This window comes from Myotis daubentonii, chromosome 10, assembly GCF_963259705.1.
Source record: "Myotis daubentonii chromosome 10, mMyoDau2.1, whole genome shotgun sequence".
NCBI lineage: Eukaryota > Metazoa > Chordata > Mammalia > Chiroptera > Vespertilionidae > Myotis > Myotis daubentonii.
This window is the reverse complement of record NC_081849.1, coordinates 62,292,091-62,312,903: the sequence shown is the minus strand read 5'-3', so window position 1 is coordinate 62,312,903 and position 20,813 is coordinate 62,292,091. Positions and strand designations below refer to the sequence as shown.

The 20,813-nt window shown below is 41.4% G+C and overlaps 1 protein-coding gene across 2 annotated transcripts; it reads right to left on the bottom strand.

Moving 5' to 3' along the window:
• Positions 1 to 3,162: 3,162 nt before the first annotated feature.
• Positions 3,163 to 19,048, bottom strand: FAM221A (family with sequence similarity 221 member A). 2 transcript variants are annotated; one of them, XM_059712571.1, is made up of 7 exons: positions 18,898 to 19,048; positions 15,960 to 16,133; positions 12,543 to 12,733; positions 11,597 to 11,803; positions 9,254 to 9,358; positions 8,325 to 8,407; positions 3,163 to 4,656 (listed from the first exon to the last, which is right to left on the bottom strand). In XM_059712571.1, the coding sequence occupies exons 1-7, from the start codon at positions 18,960 to 18,962 to the stop codon at positions 4,588 to 4,590; spliced, it is 894 nt and encodes a 297-aa protein (XP_059568554.1). In that variant the 5' UTR covers positions 18,963 to 19,048; the 3' UTR covers positions 3,163 to 4,587. The 2 variants fall into 2 exon arrangements, 1 of the variants encoding a protein (XP_059568554.1); XR_009454767.1 differs by having other exon boundaries at positions 4,621 to 4,656; positions 9,190 to 9,358.
• Between the last annotated feature and the right edge of the window lie 1,765 nt (positions 19,049 to 20,813).

Below are 20,813 nucleotides of genomic sequence, written 5' to 3'. Positions count from 1 at the left end.
GCGTGAATTTTGTGCTCTTTCCTAGTTTGTTAGCGCCGATTCCAGTTTTAAAACAGCGAAATTAGAAAAATGCCAACATTCGTTTTACAAGAGGGAAAGGGAAAAAAAATGGCCTTGGTGCGTGAAAATGTTTTCAGATTCGTAGCTTCACAAGCATTTCTCGGCCCAGCCTCTTTCTCTCTTGTGTTGCGGCTTTTTTCCACCGCTTCAAGCGGTGGGGGTGCGGGGGCGGAAGGGAAGGGAGGTAATTAATACAGAGTTTAGGTGTCTGGTTATGTACACATAATACAGTTTGTGGCAAACCTTGCACAACAGTTAAAATTATCTCCATTAATTTAATTCCTTGATTGAGGTATAATTAGCAATAAGCTGCAGGTATTGAAAATGCACAATTTGATTAAACCTAATGTGTATACACTCAGTGGTTCTCAACCTTCCTAATGCCGCAACCCTTCAATACAGTTCCTCGTGTTGTGGTGACCTCCCAACCATAAAATTATTTTCGTTGCTACTTCATAACTGTAATGTTGCTACTGTTATGAATCGTAATGTAAATATCTGATATGCAGGATGTATTTTCAGGGGGCGAGACCCACATCATCCCCATAACCAAGATGATTATCATTTCATTTACCCCAAAATGTTTCCTCTCCTATTTGGCTCTCCTATCTACACCAAGCGGCAGACATGAGTTTACATCTTCTACAATTCTATATTCATGAAATCATACAGTACGTACGTTTTCTCTGGTTTCTTTCATTCAGCATAATTTTCTTGAGAGTCATCTATTTTGTCATCTGTATGAGTAGTTTGTTTCTACTCATTGCTAAGTACTATTCCATTGAATGATTATAATACAATTTATCTACTTTTGAGACATTTGGATTGTTTCTAGTTTGGGATTGTTTCAAATAAAGTTGCTATGGACGATCAGGTGCAAATATTTGTATGGGCAAATGTTTCCATTTCTGTTGGGTTGATAAATAGGAGAAAAGTCAGGTCGTATAGTTGAGTGTGTTTAACTTCTTAGGAAACTGCTAGGCTGTTTTACAAAGTAGTTTTACTATTTTATATCCCCACCAACAGTGTTCAAGAGTTGTAGTTGCTCTATACCTCACTATTTTTTATGACCAGTAGTTTTAAGTTTAGACATTTTATGTATAGTGGTATCTTTTTGTGCTTTTAATTGAATTTTTCTATTGACTAAAAATATTGAGTATCTTTTATTTTCTATCTATATAGCTTCTTAGGTAAAGTGTTCAAATTTTTTCCTATTTTTTGTTTGTTTGTTTGTTTTCTTGTTGAGTTTTGCAGTTCTTTATATACTGTGGATACAACTTTCAGATTTGCAAAGATTTTCTCCCAGTTTGTGACTTTTCATTCTCTAAAAGAGGGTATTTCAAAGAGCCTTTGATGAAGTACAATTGATCATTTTTGTCTTTTATGGATCATGCTTTTGTCTTATGTCTAAGAAGACTCTGGCTAACCCAGAATACAAAAGGTTTCTCCTATATTTTCTAGAAGTTTTACATGTTTAGGTTTTACATTTAGACTTAAAATCTTTTTTGACTTGACTTTTATGTAAGATGCAAAGCATTATTTCTTTACATATGAATATCCATGTCATTCTCTCCAAGAAAGCCTTATATTCCACCCCTTGATCCAACACCCTCGAGATCTACCCCTAGACATATTTCCTGCCAATACATTTTAACCAGGATCTGCAATTCATTCACATTGTAACCTATCCTATAGCAGGCGTGGGGAACCTTTTTTTTCTGCCAATTGCCATTTGGATATTTATCACATCATTTGTGGGCCATACAAAATTATCACCTTAAAAAGTAGCCTGCTACATTTGGTCAAACATTTAATTAACTCACCCCTGCCTTGGCACAGCCAGACCAAATGATTTCTCGGGTCTCATACAGCCTGGGAGCTGGACATTCCCTCCCTGTCCTATAGGAAGGACTGAATTTCCCCACCTAGGGTATGCTGAGACCTGATCCTAGTTATCAGTGTGAACTCAATGAGAGGTGGCAGGGGTGGCTATGGAGGAAGACAAGTGTCACCTTACAATGCAAGTGCCTTAAAGTCTTTGCAGGCTCTCCAGGCAAGCACAGGCTGCTCTCCTCTAGCAAAAGAGGAGAAGCTGCTTCTGCCAATTCAAAAGTTCAAGAAAACCCAAGGGTTCAAGATCAGGCTCACCAACACCAATGTCCCCATCCCGTGATTCCGGGTGGCAGTCTTATCCTGGCAGCATGCGGCCTTGGCTGGAGGGATGACTGAGGCTGAGCATCGTTTCCTTCGCAGCCTTGGCACTTTACTACTAACTGTGGGCCAGTTGTCAGTGCAGATCGTCTGCACCTGCAGGAGATGAGACAGACTTTCCGTAAAGCAGTGGTTCTCAACCTTGGCGGCACATTAGAATCACCTGGGAATCTTTTTAAAATCCTGATTTCTGGGCCTCATCCTCCAGAAATTCTGTTTCTTTGTTACTAATGTTGTGGCCCCACCCCATAACAAAGAAACAGAATTTCTGGAGGATGAGGCCCAGAAATCAGGATTTTAAAAAGATTCCCAGGTGATTCTAATGTGCCGCCAAGGTTGAGAACCACTGCCGTAAAGGGTGCCACTGAGGCACTCTGGCATTGACAGCAGGCCTTGAGGTAAGCGGCCAAAATGAACCTATGTCATTTTCCTTGTTCAGGGTTTCTAAAGCAGTCAGCTCACAAACATCTCCATCTTTATAATGTCCACCAGTCCTATTCCACTGTAATGCCACAGCTACTGTATAGCCTAACATGTTGCCTTCCACCTGCACTTCACCCAAATCCACTATGGTAACTGTGACGCTTCGTGCCAGGCATTATCAGTGTCCCACTTACCGACACCTGTGGGGTCTTTATTGTCACCTGTCCAGTGGAGGATCCGGTCACAGAACCCCTTAAGTTTTGTTAAGTGTGTTCCTGGTACCCCTCTTAGCCTGGTTTAACCCCACCGCCCCAACCAAATGCAAAGCCTAAGACAAATGTTAATACATACAGATAATTTATTTGGAAAGTGATCTTAGAGAACCTGTTTGTACACATATTCCCAAGAAAAAGCCCCAAGTCTGAAAGGAGGGCAGCGAAAGACCAAAGAAAGAGGCAGGCAACTGGATTCTGGCAATTAGCAGAGTTTATTCAGGGAAACTTACATACCAGGCATGTCTTGGTGTGGGCAGCTGCAAAAGGAAGTGGATATCCTCCAGGCACCAAAGAATTATACAGAAAAGGGCCAGATGGAGGAGGTACAGTATGTCGTCGGTCCCAGGTGCGGGGAAAATTCCGTACATACTTGCCAGGTCAGGACTATGGCCTGTTCCAGGAACCAGCACAACATGGGACACAGCAGAGGCTCTGGTTTACGTCAGAAGGAAAGTACCGATTATGATCAGACAATCTCTGAGAGGGCTTGCGGGAAGCACTCTGTTCTGGCCCAGGTCCATCTTGTGGGTCACATCATGGAACAACCTCCCCTCCACAGAACCAAGGGAGGAATCAGGGAGTGGAAAGGGGGGAAAGAGAAAGCTAAAATAAGGATACACCCAAATAGTGGGTGACAGGGGAAGCTTATGAAAGGCTTCTCAGAATTGCCTTCCCAGCAGACAGGCAGACGAGGGAGTGTTTATCCATTGCCTTCCCCCTGGGGGTTACTCAAGGGTGGTCCCAATGTCATTAACTCCCCCATATCTTTTACACATGTATGATGCAAAGGGTTCTAGTGCGTATCCCAAGCCAGTGTCAAAGGATCCCTGGAGAGTCATGACATGGTCCCAATACAGAAGCCTGCTTGGAAGTGTTTCACAGCAGTACTGAGGAGGAGGTAGGGCTAAGAGATTTGAAGTGGACACAAGGGGTGTCAATACAGTTACATGCAAGGCATAGTTAACAAAACAACTTAAAAATCAGGAGATACTGCTAGAAAATGATTATATAATTTTGAAATAGCTTTTTATTAAAAACGTAATTCAACATTACAAAGTTTCAAAAAACAAAAAATTGATCATTTTAACTTACTATTTTGAAACAGTGGCCCTATATATTTGTTCAAAATCCCCAAAAACAACAATGTGCGAGAGAAACATTGATCACTGCCTCCTGTGTGCACCCCGACCAGGGATCCAAATGCAGCCTGGGCATGTGCCCTGACTGGGAATGGAACTGGTGACGTTTCGGTCCACAGGATGACGCTCAACCAACTGAGCCACACCAGCCAAGGCCAGCTTTAATGTTTAGATACATAGTTTGAAAAAGTTAAATTATGATAGACTAAAGATATTTACTATTCTTTTGACTAATAGGAAAATAGCCTCATTTGTTAGGAGAGATAAAAAAGTATAGATAAAATAGTAAATCATAAAATTTGATAAAAGTAATGTACCAGGTAAGGTAATTTCACTTATTTAAATCAAGAAAACATCCAAAAAGGCCTTTTATATACTAACACAAGTAAACAATTTGAGAGACAATAAACTACATTATATTTAAATAAACACCAAAAAAAGATACATTTGGATGATGGTTTTAATTTCCCCAATAATCTTCATGAAGGTTTTGTTTTTGATGGCACTGGTGCTTTTCCTTTATGCTTAGCAGCCTTTTCCATTTTTATCTGTAAATGTAAAATATTTGTTGATAGAATAATTTTTAAAACATTCTAAAGAAAGAAAAGGTTGCACATACTTCACTTGGATTCATGTTTTATTTGCCACAGCCACTTCACACAGTTACATAGCAGTTATTAATGAATACCAATGCCAAAATCTGAGAGTTGAAGGGACCTGATTGCATTTTAAAAATATGGTCTGAATTCAACTTTACAGAAGCATTTTCATAAAAAGAACGTATAATGAGTACTTCTTTGGAGAAAATGAATAAATATAATTTTAAAGGCCATTCAATATTATTTTCTAAAAGCTGAAATACCTAACCTTCCATCAGCCTAAACACATTCAGTTACAGGGTTAGAGAACACACCTAAGCCAGCCGGGTTATTTCTGGAATGCGGACTGCTATAAGGGTAGTTTCCTATCATTCGCGTTTCTACATTTGCACAGTTCCCTTCCTAAAGGTTGTCCTTCTCCACAGAAACTGCAGCAAAGAAGCTTGCATACCCTAAGCAGCAGCCTTCCGACCTTTTAGAAACATATAACCCTTTCCACGGGGGAAACAACAACAGAGAACACAAAACCCACCTGCCTCTTACTGCCACTCACACACGCCAGCTCCCAGAGGCAGCACCACTGCCTTACGCCGGGCAAGAGAAGGCTGAGAAAATTTGGGGCATGGCAGCTGCAGGCAGGGCCTCCTACCCTCTAGGCCAGTGGTCGGCAAACTGCGGCCCCTTGAGTGTGGCTCTTCCACAAAATGCCACGTGCGGGCGCGCGCGGACAGTGCAATTGAAACTTCGTGGCCACGCTCAAGGGGCCAAAGAACCGCATGTGGCTCGTGAGCCGCAGTGCCGACCACTGCTCTAAGGCAGCAGTTCTCAACCTGTGGGTCGCGACCCCTTTGGCGGTCGAACGACCCTTTCACAGGGGTCGCCTAAGACCATCCTGCATATCAGATATTAACATTGCGATTCATAACAGTAGCAACATTACAGTTATGAAGTAGCAATGAAAATAATTTTATGGTTGGGTCACAACATGAGGAACTGTATTTAAAGGGCCAGAAGGTTGAGAACCACTGCTAAGGTGACAGGAATATAATATCAGGAAACCAGTCTTCCCAATCTCATCAAATTGTAAGTGATAAGTTCCTAATAATAAAATTGAATGAATCTCATCTCTGTCTCCTCCCCATTGTTCCTGCTCGCTCCTGTTTAAGTTGGTTGGGCACCTCATTCAGAGACCATACACTCAGATCACTCTTGCACACTGTCAGTCAGCAGGTCAGCTGAAGGCCCCAAAGGAACACCCTATTCTAAGGCAAAGATGGTGGGCTTTGGAGTCAGAGGGAAGAGTACTCAAACCCCACCTCTGTCGTTTATTAACTATTTGAGGCAAGTTATTTAACCAATAGTTTTCTCATTTGTGAAAAAAAGGTCATAGTAATAGGTACATCTCAGGGTTGTTCTAAAGGTGTAAGTAAGATCATATGTATAAAGATCAACATACTTAATAAGCACTCAACCAATACTGGTCTCCTTTCCTCTCTCATTTAGGCCAAGTGTTAGATTTACAGCAACATTAAAAATTAGGAAAGATGCTAAAAAAACAAAAGTTAAGGAAGTGTTTGCTCATTGAAATACAGACACACCTTGTTTTATTGTGCTTATCTTTATTGCACTTCACAGATGTTGCTTTTTTTTTAACAAAATGAAGGCCAGACCTCCACCAGCAAAAAGATTACTGCTCACTTTATTGCAATACTCAGTTTATTGTAGAGGGCTGGAAAACCAAGCCCACAATAGCTCCCTCCCAGCTAGGTCTGTACAAGCACAGCATTACTTTGTAAGTGCTCTGAATCCATCAGATTCTGTTTCCTAATCCCCCCTTTTCCCTCAATGGTGCATGTCTTGGTTTTTTGGAATAACAGAAAAGTACTAACAATGTGTACAGCACATGTCAGCTCAGAAGTTGTTTAAGTCTGAGCTTCTCCGTTTTTATACTCTATTAATCAGACAGGCTGGAGAGTTTATAAGCTGTATCTCATAAATCCATAAATCACACAAGGCAGAGAATTATAAACTACATCTCATAAATCCATAAATTCTAGGTCTAGATATAACAAGCAGTCTGGATGGTTATAATAAGCATCCAGGGTGGGCCAGGTATATCCTCCAAAACATTCACAGATAAGAACTCCCCTCCATTATCTTCCCACAAGCAAATCCCACTGGCATGTTTTCAAGGCAGCCCACACTACCTGGACTTCTGGAGGAGGGAAGGGAGAAGTTCTGGAACCCTGTCCTTCATAAGCCTTCGAGGAAAAACTAAAATTCAGCCGTTAATGTGTGTGTTCCAAGAATAGAGCTTGACTTGATTAAAAATTTATCCCTAACGATGTCGCAAAAATCACCTTTCCTTTTGTCACTCTGAACATGTCATCTTCCTCCTGGGTTCCTACTACCCCCTTTTTCCCTGAAAGCAGAGCTTTCCCTTAGACCTATCCAGAAAGGTAGCCACTAGCCCCATGTGGCTAGAAATGTGGCTAGTGTGACTGAGGAAGTACAGTTTATTTAATTTAGACTCACAGAGTCACGGCTACAACACAGATACAGAACATTCCCATCACTGTGGAAACTTCCATTTTCTAGCTCTGTCATACGAGGACTCTCCCCGCTACTTCAAAATTCTTCAGCAGGAAAACAAGTTTATCTCTGACCCCTACTCACTTCCTCTTCTCTTGGAAGGTAATTTATATAATAGTCTTCTTTTTCTTCATCTTTTTGTCTAAGAGTTGTGGAGGATAGGACAAAAGGTGACAAGAGTGTCTTTTCTTTCATGGCACTTATTACCTAGTTGGAGAAATTAAAAATGCCAACAAGACAACTATAAAATCATCCTAAAGAAAGCACTTCGGGGAATGTGCCATATGGCTGGATAACACCCCCCAAAACTCATTAGGCCAACATCCTTTCATCCATCCATAAACAAAAAAACAAAACTCTCAAATACAAACACCACATGAAACACATCAAATGTGTAATCAGATGACATATAAAAAAGGAATATCAATGATGTTTATTTTTTTCCATAAATGTTTATTGAAAACATATTATGTACAAGTTGCTGTACTTAGTTCTGGTGAATAAAAGACTACACTTAGCCCTAAGGAGTTTACAATGTGGTGGAGAACTGATGAACACTATCATTACTGAAATCTAGGAACACTTTAATACTGTAGTTGTTGAGCCCTAGAAGATGTTAAAATACATCTATGATTAGTGTTCTGTTTCTTAAGGCTATTGAATAATTTTAACTTCAGTATGGATATACCTAGAAGTCGCTAAGAAGAAGAACTACCACACATTATGAATTCAAGACACATATAATTTACAAATCTGCTGATGGTAGATTGTTATTACTGACAATTTTATTTGTATATTTAGTCAATCTTAATGAGCTCCATAAATTAACCAGTGTATTATCATATTACTCATCAATCCTGTTTATCTCTGAATTGTTCTAAATAAGCCCCATAGCCTAACACCACCTATAAGTAAAGACTTCATAAATTATTTTTCAGGACAATCCACAATCAATATTTAATTGTTCTATGGTGTCTCTGTTACAAGTAAATGCTTAACATAAGCAGATTTCTCCACAGACTTACCCTTTCTTGGTATCGTCTTTCAAAGAAAGCCATATCATCCTCCTCAGGTCTCCTTAAGGAAGAAACTTGACTACTTGTACCTACTAATAAGAAAATAAACAATTCTAAGTAATATATTTCCATAATTATAAATTTTCCTGAAATAAAAACAGAGAGAAAACTTTCCTCCAACTGATAATTTTTTTATTTTTCAAACCAGAAATGGCCTAAATGGAGAATTGCTCCTACTACTTAATTCCTTTTTAGAAAGCAGAGCATCATAACACAAAAGTAACTTTCACTGACAAACATTCTGCAAATATTCAATGGGTTCATATTAAATAGCACAATATAGCTATTTCATATAAGAGCATTAGTGTATGTGCTGAAAGAAACTTTTAATTGCCTCAGAAGGAAAATCTGGTTTTCTTTATAGGTACACCAAGAGCCCAGTTCCATGGAAAAGTTCACCTTCATTTCAGGTGAATGTCTGGTTGGATCCCTTCATATCCAAAATAGAGTATCAATCTGAACACCTGTTCTCGTTTTTAAAACACATGAATGTACCCTCAACCAGCAACACAAGAATCATGTAATTCCCGATAATCACCACAGAATATAACCACACTCTGTCAACCTAAAGGATCTAGGCAATTAGTCCATCAAAGGGCTCTCTTACCCAGACATCAAAGCAATAACTTACTGGAATAAGGTTTTAAAACTTCAAATTATTGTATTATCAGAATCCTCCTAATTCTCAGATTTAGCAATTTCCCCCAATAAAAAATAAAGTTTCTTGCTTTTATAAAATAAAATGCTATTTTATTTTATTTTATAAAATAAAATGATAATCAAATTATGGATACTGGGGGCAAAGAGAGCTTACCAATGATTCTATCTGAATTCTTATTTTCTACATCCAAACATATTTCTCAATTTAATTTCATTACCATCTGTTAGTGTTTCTGGAGAAGTAGATGATGCTTGAAATGCCTTTAGAAATGGATGGTCCATGGCCGTACCTGGAGAGTCTAAAAATTCAGCTGAAGGTGCACCTGATAACGAAGTACATGAAAAATGAAAACTAAACCTCTATTTGTTATGATTCAAAGAAGTTATTTCAAATGTAAAATAAATTAGAACCTATCAGAATCATTAGAAAAATCCAGTCTGGCCCGGCTGGCATGGCTCAGTGGTTGAATAGCAACCTATGAACCAGGAGGTCACGGTTCAATTCCCAGTCAGGGCACATGCCCAGGTTGCAGGCTCAATCCCCAGTGTGGGGCGTGCAGGAGGCAGCTGATCAATAATTCTCCCTCATCATTGTTGTTTCTATCTCTCTCTCCCTCTCCCTTCCTCTCTGAAATCAATAAAAATATGTATTTTTTAAAAATCTGCTGAAACCTGTTTGGCTCAGTGGATAGAGCGTCGGCCTGCGGACTGAAAGGTCCCAGGTTCGATTCCGGTCAAGGGCATGTACCTGGGTTGCGGGCACATCCCCAGTAGGAGATGTGCAGGAGGCAGCTGATCAATGTTTCTCTCTCATCAATGTTTCTAACTCTCTATCTCTCTCCCTTCCTCTCTGTAAAAAATCAATAAAATATAAAAAAAAAATCTATTCTATAAAAAGGAAATTTGTGTTTTAGATTTTTACCATCCATATAAAGTAAGGGAAGAAGGGTAAAAGTATTTTTTATTTCTCAGAGACCTTTTCACAGAAAAAAAATATAGATATGCACAAATATGACTGAATGTCAGCAAAGAGTGCAAAATGTTAACATAGTTATAAAACACTATCAAAAGCAAGATTTGCAATTTAAAAAACTCTAGTTTAAGAGGAAAGAATAAGTATATTTTTACTCTATCCCTCACTCAAAAAACAACTACAAACAGTATTAAAAAAAAATAAACCTTCTTCAATTAAATGAGGAAACATCACAACCCAAAACCGCAACCTACAAAGACCAACTGCTAAATAATTCACTTTTGAGGAAGGAAGTGCAGAGGGAATGTATGCATAAGTGCTCTATCTTCTTCACAAACCTCACCTCCCCCACACCCCTATCTCGATCCTGCGGTAGAGGGACAGAAAATACACTTTCAGTCCTATTTGGTTTTACAAGTTAGTCTGTCCTTATGACGCAGCAGTCTTTCAGATTCCTGCCCCTCCTTCCGCACTCCTCTATCCTGTGGCTGGTGGGAGTGTGGGAAGGGGCGCTCAGGTCCAGCCAGGCCCTTGCGCCTTCCTCTGGTTGCTGCGTGCACTACAGACTTCAGCCGGCGTGGCTGACCTAAGTGGCAATTCAGTCTTTCAGCTTGGTAGGGCCTGGTAGCCTCATTCTTACTCTCACTAGGCGTGCAGGCCCCTCGATGCCTGCCACTTCCTCTACTGAATCCCCGAGAGCTCAGGGGACCCACCTCTAGCTCCGCTCTGGGGTCACCCTTGCCCCTTGCTATAACAGAGACCGTGGCAGGATTAAATGAGGTAACAGATGTAAAGAGATTGGAACAACCCCTGGTCATCATCAACCTCATTATAATTGATTATTTTTTGCCGGTGGTAACTGTGTATTCTATAATCATTGCATTTACCTAATAGAATCAGGTATCCATAAATATTGAAAAAGGACTCATTTATGAAATTTAACAAGCTACTTGTAAAACTAATTACAAGAGAAGCACAAATGTATCAGGGCAATCTTGAAAAAATAAAGAAACAAATGGGAGGAATTTACCATACCAAATACCAAAACATAATATGAAGAATAACAATTAGCCCTGACCGGTGTGGCTTGGTTGGAGCGTCATCTCATATACCAAAAGGTTGCGGGTTCTGTACATACACATACATGCCTGTGAGCATGCATTATTATAGCTGTGATTACACGCCTATACATGCATGTGCATATTCACACATAGACATAAGCCTATGTTTCCAAAATGAGATGGCTATAATGGTAAAAATTGCATACAATAAAATAATAAACTGTATCATATCAAATAAAGGAAATATTATTTATTATTCTGCTATTACAAACAATGTGGTTATGGGCTGGGATTTGGGTACAAATATTGGGGAAAAGAATGATCTTTTCTCTTATGCTTTCTAAATTTTCTGTAATAACCATCTATTGTGTAGTGGCAATTAAACATGTTTAAAAAAATAAAAATAAGAGAATGTTTTCTGGGGGGAAAAAAAACATGAAGGATATAAAGTGCTAAACAAACGTAAGGCTTCACTACTGTCCACACATAAAAACAATATAACAAGCTCACACTTGTGCATCACTTACCAATTCCACTGTCATCTAACCGCATGTAGCCTTCTGCTAGTGAGCTGAAGCCGGTTAATCCTCCCATTGCCGCGTAAGGAGCATCCCGTCCCACTGGTTTTCCTTGAGCCAGTCTCTCTTGCTTAGTTTCCACTACTGTGTCATGGGCATACGCAGGCTGACCACAAGCACAAGTGAAGCAACTATGGAATCCTGAACACTTGGAACCTGAATCAAGGTGTAAAGGGAGTTAAGTTCTTAAATGTAGGGACTGAGCTGCCTGCTCCAAAAATGCTCAGCTTGGCCTAAGCACCTGAATCTGGATTCCTCATGTGCTGTCCTCTAACCCTGGTAACTATTATCTCCAGACCTGGAACTCCCTCCCAGCCACTGCTCTTACTTCTAAAAGATTCTAAAGCAGTCATGGATACTAGCAGGGGGAAAAATAGGGAAAACCAATGAGGACTAAAAGAAATTGGGCTGAACACCGGAGAGCCAGGAAATGCAGGCCCTTTCCTCAAATAGAGTTAAAAGCAGGTGTGGTGGGGACAACCAGTGGCCAGGTCCAGGTGAAGAGATAATGTGAAAGCCTCTCTATGGGTCAGCTCCCCACGAAAGCCATATTGGAAGGCCAACACATAGACAAAGAAAGGATGCAACAGAATCCTGTTAAACATAAAAAGGAAAGAAGGCCCTGGACGGATGGCTCGGATAGCTGAGCATCGTCCCATACACCAAAAAGGTTGTGGGTCCGATTCCCAATCAGGACATGTACCCAGGTTTCGGGTTCGATCCTCAGTCAGGGTGTGTGCGAGAGGCAATTTTAAAATAAAATAAAATAAAATTTTAGAGTAGCTACCCATCAAAATGTTTTAGTTGTTTCATACTGACAATAAAACTGGCACAAAGACACATTAAATATTCAATAAAAACATTCTGTTGGTGTATTTGTAATAATGTCACTCACAGGCATTGCACATAAAGCCAGGCGTGGCACTGTGCTGATCAGCAAAGTGTTTGCACCTGCAGCGAATGGGCTGCGTGCCATTCAAAGGCACATAAAGGTAAGCCCTGCACTGGCAGCCGGTCACTCGGCAAGGCAAGCTAATGGGGCGCTGCTGTGGAACCGTTTCAAAGTCAGTTTTATGCTGTTTGTACCTAAAAAAATGGGGGAGGATAAAAACACAGTGCAGGTAATGTCAGAAATCACTATTTCTATTCTGTTAAATGCAAATGATTCTTTTTCATTTTATTTTCGTTTCATCATTCTTTTTGGTAAGGTGAAAATAAAAATCCCCTACTTGCAGTATTTCTGGAAGCTATATTACTTTGATCAGAGAAACCTTCATTCTTAGATTTTTATTTTTAGTAATCACAGCAATATACAAGAAATATTATAAATATTACTAGAGGCCCAATGCACGAAGATTCGTGCAAGAATGAGCCTTCCTTCCCCTGGCTGCCAGCACCGCCTTCGCTCCGGCCACAGTGGCCTTTCTGCCTTCCCACGCTGTTCAGAGGCCCAGAGCAGCTGGGGCGGCTTGGTGCCTGTGTATGCAAATTTATCCGCCACCTTTGTTGGGTTAATTTGCATACTCGCTCCTGATTGGCTGGTGGGTGTCACAAAGGTATGGTCAATTTGCATCTTTCTCTTTTATTAGTGTAGATGTGATTCCCTTAAAGTACATACCACTACAGATTTTTTTAAATGAAAGCACAACCTAAGAGTATGGGAGGCCACGCATACTCTTATAAATAAATTCTTTATAAAAATCCTTTTTATTAAAGTGCATTACTTCAATTTATTTTTATAGGTTAAAATACTAAGTAATTTTCTTAAATAGACTATGCCCTTCCTTCTCATAAGGTGGTATTCAGTAAAATGATATTAAATTTATTATTCTCAATATTAATCTAGGTAATAGAAGTTAAAAGAACAAGATGCCATTTTTCACTTAGCAAAGAGAGCCAAAGCTTTTTTTAAACTACACATAATTTACAATGCTGCCAAGAGTGTTACAAAAGAAACAGTCCACCCTAGCCGGTTTGGCTCAGTAGACAGAGTGCTGGCCTGCGGACCAAAAGGTCCCAGGTTCAATTCTGGTCAAGGGTACATACCTCGGTTGCAGGCTCCTCCCTGGCCTGGGCCCTGGTCAGAGTGCAGTGGAGGAAGCAACCAATCAATGTGTTTCTCTCACATCGATGTTTCTCTCAGTCTTTCCCTCTCTCTTCCACTCTCTCTAAAAATCAATGGAAAAATATCCTTGAGTGAGGATTAAAAACAAACAAAAAAGGAACCAATCCCATTTGATGTTTTAAGAAACTTAAATAGATCCATCCTTTAACCCAGAGAGTTCATTTTTTAAAATATACCCTAAGAATATAATTCCATGTATAGAGTGTGTGCATAAATATAGTACTAGCAACAGTACTTACAATAGCAAATATATACATCTACACCCATACATACATAACCATACACATACATACACACACACACACACACACACACACACACACACCACTAATAAAGGCATGATTAAGTAAATTACAAAACAATAGTTATCAAATTTTTTACTAGTGAAACTCTTTCTTCAAATAAAATCTTTTACAGAACCATAATATATAAAATAGATAAAAGCAGAATTGGTTAAAGCAAGGGATAGAGCCAGAATTAGCGTCTGCCCTTCCCCTAACCTACCCTTCCACCTGGTCCACCCTGAGACACCCACACCTCTGGGGAACACATAGTGAACCAGCTCAAACAGCCAGTAGGTATTAAAAATCTTGCTTGTGATTACCACATAATGTGAAAACATATTTCTGTGATTCTGTCATGAAAAACTGGTTCAATATTTATACTCACACATAATTAATTAAATAAACTATGTAAATGAATTATATGAATATAATAAAATATATTAACAGCAGCTGGCTTTGAGTGGTGAGTCTTCTTTCTACTGTTCTATATAATCCTCTACATTTTCCATAATAAACATGTTTCACTTTAATTAGGGGGGGGGAGGGGCTTATGTAGACAGAGATCTGAGTTCTGGTACTTAAGAACTTTTCCATCAAAGTTGAGTTGGGTGCCCTACCCGCATGGCTCAGTGGTTGAGCATCAACCTATGTACCAGGAGGTCATGGTTTGATTTCTGGTCAGGGCACATGCCTGGGTTGTGGGATCCATCCCCAGTAGGGGCTGTGTAGGAGGCAGCCAATCAACAATTCTCTCCCATCATTGATCTATCTCTCTCTCTCTCTCTCTCTCTCTCTCTCTCTCTCTCTCTCTCTGAAATCATTAAAAATATGTATTTTTTTTAAAGTTGAGTTGGGTCCATTTTGAAGGTTAATGTCATGCTGCATAGGTAAGAGACAGGCACTAAATCTGTATAAGACTAAAAATTAAAACTAACACAAATGTATCCATTCTGAAAGATATCAGTGTAACTCACCTTTTCCTTTCCTCCACAGCATTTTCAGTGGGAGTTGCTAACTAAATTTCAAATCAATCTATACACAACATTACTCATCCTAGCAACTGCCTAACAACCTCTGGCAAACTGCGAGTCTGTAAATAGCAACTATACAGTGTCTCCTGAAAGAGGCCCAGACGCTATCAGAACAGGGCGGTCCTCCTTCCACCGCTGCTTGGGAACAGAAAGTTCGAGTTGTTACCTAAAAGCACATCAGGGTTCAGTGACTTGTCTCCGTGAAGCAGCTTGGTCCTTTAGAGCTTCACAGCTGTGACCTGGGACAGTAGAAAAATGTAAAGGAAAACACGACAAACAGCCAAATGCACACCGCAGGTACAGGCAACACGCCTCAGGTATTTCCTTTGCTCCGTGCGCGTTGCTTGGAAACGGACCAAGCATAATAAAAAGCTGTGAGCTCAGTATTTCTGTTTGTTTAAAGAAAGGTAGGAACAAAACAGTGTTTCTTAAAGTATAAAGTGAGATTAGAAAATTGGAAGAGAACTGCTCCTTTGTGTAGATTGAGAAGCTGGTCGGTGTGGGTCAACTCCAGCGGTTCTGCAGTCTGAGGACCCGTCCGCAGCCACCTTGTCCAGAGGTGGGAGAGGCAGCGGTGCTCCCCAGCCTAAGTGAGAGGCCCCTGACAAAGCCATGGGGGCATCAATACCGTTTTCACCAAAGGCAAGAGAAGAGATACTTAAGGTAATGGACTGTACTGAGTTCTAATAGGATAAAATAGGATTTTTAAATCACATTTAAAAGAAATTTAGATAATTTCTAGTGTACAACACAAAGGCCTATTTAAATGTTTCTCCATTATCACATGTAATGTTACTTATAGAAGGAAGATATGCTCTGCTACAGTTTTATATTTTCTAATCACCAGAGAACTTAGCGATAAACTATCTTACCTGTGTGTACAAAAACACAGTGTCTCTGGGCCCACAAGTTTACAATCCATTCCAGTTGGGGATCGCCAGCTCACGAACAATCTATTCTGTAAGCGCATAGGTAAAACTCTTCTTTTGTATTCTTCATACTCTTCAGGAGTAAAAAGTTTCCCTCCATCATCCTCACCCACAATTCTACAACAACAAAATAGTTCTCTTCAGCCTTGATTATTTATTTTCCAGGTTATAAATACTATACTCTAAAATTAAACTAGTCCTGACCGGTTTTTCCCAGTGGTTAGAGGGTTCACCCTGGAACTGAAGGATCCAGGGTTCGATTCCAGTCAAGGGTGCGTACCTGGGTTGCAGGCCCCATCCCTGGGGTGAGTGTAGGAGGCAACCAATAGATGTGTCTCCCTCACATCGATGTTTCTCTCTGTCTCTGTCTCTACCCTTCTCTTCCACTCTCTCTAAAAACCAATATATTGCCGAAACCGGTTTGGCTCAGTGGTTAGAGCGTTGGCCTGTGGACTGAAAGGTCCCAGGTTCGATTCCGGTCAAGGGCATGTACCTGGGTTGCGGGCACATCCCCAGTAGGAGATGTGCAGGAGGCGGCTGATCGATGTTTCTCTCCCATCGATGTTTCTGACTCTCTATCTCTCTCCCTTCCTCTCTGTAAAAAATCAATAAAATATATTTTTTTTAAAAAACAATATAAAAAATATCTTCAGGTGAGGATTAACAAAAAAATAATAATTAACTAATTAAACTATACTTGTACAGTCAAAGGAAATGATACGGCACTGATTTTTTACTTTAGGTTTATGTCAATCGCAAAATTACACACAATGGTGATAAAGCTTTTGCTTCCCATATAAAAAAAGGTTCTAAATAAGAAAGTCAATGAATTCATGACATCTGACTTTCCTTATGGGAGCTTACTGCCAGAGAACTGCCATTTATTCATCTCAATTTCTCCTTTGATTCTGAAGCAACCATGCTCATTCTTCTCATTAAAAGCTGGAGCCTAAACAACTAAAAATTCTAACACGCCCCCCCCCCCAAAAAAGAAAAGTACCAAAAAAAAATCAGTTTAGAAGACAACATGACTAATGTCCACACCTGAGCCCAAACCCTGGCCAGGAGTCCATTGGGAGACCACAAACACCCTTGGACCTGTATAAGCTCAAAACCAGGTGCATCACTGTTCAATTCCAGAAGACCTCAAAACTGTATGGGAGAAATTAAGTCACCGATATTTCTTAATTTCTTAAGAAACTGAGAGTTGGCCTCTCCAGGGGAAAAGCAACAACAATTAAAAGCATTTCCTCAAAATTGAAGAAATTTCCCCTTGACTTTATGCCCCTCTTAAAAGTCATGAAAAGTGTTGTTTGCAGAATGCTACATAATTTGTTGTACAATCCATACCTTTCCCCATACTTTCAAGTCTTTAGCTTGAGGAAGATAAATAAAACCAATTCAGAAGCTATGGAACCATCACAACCTTCTTCCTCAAATAATTTAGATACGCAATAGTAAAAAAGACAAAGGGACATTTTATTCTGAGATCATTTTTTGAGCCATTTCACTTTATTTTAGCTACCAAGAAGTATACCAACAGGTATGAAAAAGAACTTAAAGATCAATTCAGTTCTTTGGAAAAAAAAAAAAAAGAGAGAGAGAGAGCATTTATATCTTAACTTCTGACCCAGGGCAGCTCAAGCTTTATTTGTATTACACAATCCTCAAGGGACTCCGTCAAATGCATATTCAGATTCATGGTCCAGAGTGGACCTGGAGTCTGCATTCCCAACAAGCTCCCAGGGGAGTCCTACTCGGCTGGCCCACAGTTGTTACACTTTGAATAGCAGGCTCTAACCTTTAAAGGGGGTAGTTCCAGGTAATTTATGTTTCCAAAAAAATAACTTTCCACCAGGCCCTAACATATTCTGGACCAAGGAAGGGACTACAACTGGAGGCCCCCAATCTGCATATCTAAACATCTAAATACCTAAATCATCAGTCAACAACAGGGGCCAGCAACTTGGTCCCAGTGAAAAGCCCTGGAGACTTGACGGCTAACGGAGCTGGCTCTGCCAGGGCGGGAGGGCTGCGTGGGAGCTGTTCTGGGCATAGGGCTCTGGGCATTACCTGGACCCACCTGAACCCAGAATGAGGCCTGGCCCGTCCATCACGTTCCTCACCCTCATTTTGCTGGCTCAGAATTACCAGGCATTTCTAGGCGTTACCCAACACTGTACCACGAGACAGCCGGAGGGGGTGCGGTCAGATAGGAAACCCGTGCGCCCCAACACCCCTGGATGATTTGGGGCGGCCACCATCAAGCAGAGCGGCCCCTCTCGCTGTGATTCCGCCGCTTCCCGTTTATGCACACACATTCCCCCCACCCTCCAACCCCGCATCCTCCTGCCCGTGACATTCCCACTCACCCAGTTTCCCAACTGCCAAAACCCTGCCTGGGGAGCACAGACTTTGTCAGGGCCCCAGGGGCGGCTGCGTTTCCAGTTTGGGGGAAGGACTGTCTCCAGAACCACCGAAACTCCCCCAGCAGCCGGTGTCCTCCCGAAACCAGCACCCCGGGACAGGGAGCACGTTTGCAAGTTCACGGCTTACCCGCCTGCTACACTAGCATGCAAACTTAACGCCTGGTCATTTTCACCGGCCCCGAGTACTCCATGCGTAATTCTTCCATGCCCTTTCGGGGGGAAAACAACTGGACCTTTGCGTAAATCATCCCTCCTGGAAGGGTCGGAGCGGGGACCTCGTAAGCAGCCTCGGAAGAGACTTATTAGCACAGAACTGCGTGTCGTTGCGATATTTAATTACAGAACGACGCAACTCGAAATCAATGGAAGCCTCCCCAACAGCCCGCCCGGGAACGGATCCCGCACCCAGGCTGGCGAGCGCCGCGCCTCGCCCCGCGGAGGGCCCGCCTCACCTCCGGTACTCCAGGTAGTCGTCCACGGCCGCCGCGCCGCCCGGAGGCAACGTCAGCCGCTCCATGGCCCGCGGGGAACCGAACGGCTCGGACGCGGCGCGCTCCAACCCAGCTGCGCGCGCGAGAGGACCTCGGAGCAGCCGGAGCCGGCCCCGCCCCGCCCGGCCGCGCCCCCGCCCGGCCGCCTCCTGATTGGTCCGCCCTGAAGACCGCGGTGACGCCGCAGGGCGCGCGCTCCCACCCGGCGGCCCGCGCGGACGCCAGAAACCCGCGGTCCGCAAGCACAGCCCCGCCCTAGCTGGGATGCTAGTCACCGCCCTCCGCCCTCCGCCCTCCGCACACCTTGCCGATCTCTTTCCCTTGTCTGGCAGGTCTCCTTGTCAAGTGACATCGACAAGGGAGTGCAATTCCTTGCATATATAATGGACGCACAGAACATTGCTTATTTCTTTGTACCGCGCTCTTCACCGGTGTTGAGAAGGGTCTGGATATGGCTTGCCTGCCCATAATCTCCATGCCTGTTTTCCAAATGGGAATTTAAAAAACAGTGATGGAACCTGGCCAGTGTGGTTCAATGGTTGCGCATTGACCTAGGTACCAGGTGGTCGAGGTCAGAGCACATGCCCAGGTTGCAGGCTCCATGCCCAGTAGGGGGCGTGCAGGAGGCAGCCCATCCATGATTCTCTCTCATCATTGATGTTTCTATCTCTCTACCTCTCCCTTCCTCTCTAAAATCAATAATTTATTTTAATTTTTTTTATTTTTTTATTTTTTTTTAGAAAAACAGTGATGTAAAAGCAATAGTCCTGGGTGTCTCCTTCCAGCTTGGGTGTAAATCTACATATTTGAAGAAAGCGAATTGCTGGTTTAAGCAGGAGAAAAAGTAAAAACAATTTAAACTTTTTTTAAACCTTTAGAAATATTCAACACAAAATCCTTTTTAAAGTTGAATTACCATGTGATTGGTAATTTGGCCATAATTTGGGTAAGTAACTTGAAAAGGGGGTAGGAAATCCATCACTCCTCAAGAGTCATTAAACTCTGATGCTCCCTTAAGATCAGCTTGACTTCTCTCTATAAATTACCTGGGAGGGAGTATCCACAAATAAGAAAAATAATTCATTGAACAACAATATTTTAAAGTTACTCTCCTGAATAATTCAGGTCCCAAAGTAAAACTCTCATGCAGACAAATGGTGTAGATGCATGCCCTCTTCCTTTCTAGTGCCCTTGGTTTATCAATCTACGTTGTTTTTTATTGTGGTTAATCTGTTTCAAAGTATCACACATTATGACACTTAAAGCCAAAATACTCTAAAAAAATAAATGACATTCTTCTATCTAAATAAAATGGTATTATTACTCCAATAAAATAAAAATAGCTCCTTAATTTCATCTCATACCCTTTCTATAGGTAAAGTTACCCAGGTCCTCAAAATGTTCTATGAGCAGAATGGGGTGGCTATTTCAAAGGAATGAAGTATTATGACCCTTCATTGCTTGTTACCTGTCCTAAACATGAGGGAACATGGAGACATCCAATCAAAACTCTGTTACCAGTTGAATGTGAAATGGCACAAAAAGTGTATTCCTTAATATACTTACCATATGGAATAGTAATCTCACTCCTAGCTATCTATCCCAAAGAAATGAAATCTTAAATTTACAAAAGACTTCTATGAGAATATTCATAACAGCTTTATTCATTACAGCCACAAACTAGAAACAGGCCAGATGTTCAATAGGAAGATATATATACGAACTGTTTTATATTCATACTAGAGGCCCAGTGCACGAAATTCATGCATGGCTATGGTCCCTAGGCCTGGCCTGCGATCAGGACCATCTTCCCTGGCTTCCCATAGCCGGTCCTGCCCCCTGCTGCCACCCACCCCCAGTTCCCCGTTCACCATCGG

Coding starts and splice junctions, on each gene's coding strand:
- FAM221A (XM_059712571.1), bottom strand. CDS start 18,962: ATGGAGCGGCTGACGTTGCCTCCGGGCGGCGCGGCGGCCGTGGACGAC. Junction 11,804..12,542: donor TGGCTTTATGTGCAATGCCT/GTGAGTGACATT, acceptor ACCTTGATTCAG/GTTCCAAGTGTTCAGGATTC. Junction 9,359..11,596: donor GTTAGATGACAGTGGAATTG/GTAAGTGATGCA, acceptor CTTCGTTATCAG/GTGCACCTTCAGCTGAATTT.